Source organism: Sinocyclocheilus grahami, unplaced genomic scaffold (assembly GCF_001515645.1).
Source record: "Sinocyclocheilus grahami isolate Dianchi unplaced genomic scaffold, SAMN03320097.WGS_v1.1 scaffold5071.1, whole genome shotgun sequence".
In the NCBI taxonomy this organism is placed as follows: Eukaryota; Metazoa; Chordata; class Actinopteri; order Cypriniformes; family Cyprinidae; genus Sinocyclocheilus; species Sinocyclocheilus grahami.
Window position 1 is genome coordinate 4,108 of NW_015509859.1, and position 1,606 is coordinate 5,713.

Sequence of the window (1,606 nt, forward strand, 5' to 3'; positions counted from 1 at the left end):
GGCTTAAAAACAAGATGCAAACAATCTGAATATTGTGCCTGGTGGTGGAGTGCATAATGTAAACATGAAACACATGCCATTACCTATATTGTACTGTGGTACAATTATGGAGGCCCTTCATAATGCAGAGGTCAACAGCCTGCTCTGCCAATAGTTAGAAATGGCACTATAGTATGCAGTGTTTAATAAACAGCTGTTTTACTAAACTCTTCTGGGTGAAATTCAACGCAGTCCCATATCGTGATATGTATCGTATCGTGGCCTCTATATCGTGATATGTATTGTATCGTGACTTTGCTCGTGATACACAGCCCTAGTTTACACACTGTTTAATGCAGGGCATGAATGCATTTAACCTGCAGTTACAAATGCATTAATAATTCATTAAACATTGAATACTGATATCTGAAATTATTTAAATAATAAAAAATACTTTAATTTTGCAATTAAAACCGCCAGTAGGTGGCAGCAAGTCACTGTTAATCAGCTGTGGCTTTGTTTGGAATTATTTTTGTTGTCGAAATAGAGCAAAAACAGGCAATATGGTGTCTACAATCTAAGTTTCTTAATAAACTTCTAGTTTATTGAACTGTTGTAAAAAAAATCAATATCATTTGTAATGATGGTAATTTTTGGAGACAAAAACGGCACTCTTCGTGTGATTTTGATTCACTTTATTAAGTGCTATAAATATATATTTTCTGCCCCCATGTCTTGAATTTGTGATCATTTTAAATGTATTTTAATAGACTGAATCATGCAGTGAAAGAAACGCTCACTGGTCTAGACTTCACGTAATGCATGCATGCAATCTGTAGGTGTGTTTTGAATGTTTTTTGCACGATGTCAAATCGCACATTAAGAGCAATAATTACGATATTATCGTGGACGATATACATATCGCACAGGCCTAATCAACACTTACCACATTCCTCTCCCTCTCCGTGTACGGCCGCGGAGAGGGCGGGTCCGGTATAATGGGCGGTTCTTCTGTGTGAGGGGGCGGAGCCACTACCTTAATGTAGGTGGACTTATTTCTGGAGGCGGGAGGAGGCGGGACCGGACTCTCATCTGGGGACCACAGACAAACAACTGGCTTTAGGTAGGAAAGGTACATTATTTTTCACTAAATACGGTTTCTCTTGAAAATGCACCATGTTTTCTGGTCGCCTCACCATAATCCGGAGCGGCCCAGGGTTCGGGTGGTTTCTGAAGGATCAGCTGAGGTGGAGAAGATGCTTGTCGTGAGTTTCTCCGTGTGACGTTTCCAACAGCGGCTTTACTGCAGAATCAAATCACAAATGTAATCAGCGTGATATGCGAAGATGATTATTGAGGAGATGAGCTGATGAGCTCTAACCTGGAGTTAGTCAGTCTGTGATCGTCTCTCTTGTTCTGCAGGAGCCGCTCCAGGCCTTTCTTCAGATAATCAGCCTGAAGAACACATGAAAACCACAGAAGCGGTTGATTGCGAGAAGCGCTGAGATGCTGAACTCGTCCGAATCATAAACTCACCCTGAGAGACTCGCTCTGGAAGAGGAAGACGCTGACTGCACGACTGCCGCGCTCCTGAATGCAGACGATCAGCAGAGAGTCGTAAACTCTC

At 41.8% G+C, this 1,606-nt stretch overlaps 1 protein-coding gene and 1 long non-coding RNA gene across 2 annotated transcripts in view; both read right to left on the bottom strand.

The window, feature by feature from the left end:
• The window catches only part of LOC107577080 (epidermal growth factor receptor kinase substrate 8-like protein 2), a gene marked incomplete at its 3' end in the record, with an annotated part of 4,725 nt that extends 3,826 nt beyond the window's left edge, over nucleotides 1-899 (bottom strand). The window contains exon 1 of the mRNA XM_016263194.1: nucleotides 876-899. Within this exon, the coding sequence (XP_016118680.1) occupies nucleotides 876-899 (24 nt within the window). The remainder of the gene's footprint in view (nucleotides 1-875) is intronic.
• Nucleotides 900-1,038: 139 nt separating this feature from the next.
• On the bottom strand, nucleotides 1,039-1,592 carry LOC107577082 (uncharacterized). The gene is made up of 4 exons (XR_001608157.1): nucleotides 1,516-1,592; nucleotides 1,361-1,434; nucleotides 1,176-1,282; nucleotides 1,039-1,071 (listed from the first exon to the last, which is right to left on the bottom strand). It is a non-coding gene; the product is annotated as an uncharacterized lncRNA (long non-coding RNA).
• Between the last annotated feature and the right edge of the window lie 14 nt (nucleotides 1,593-1,606).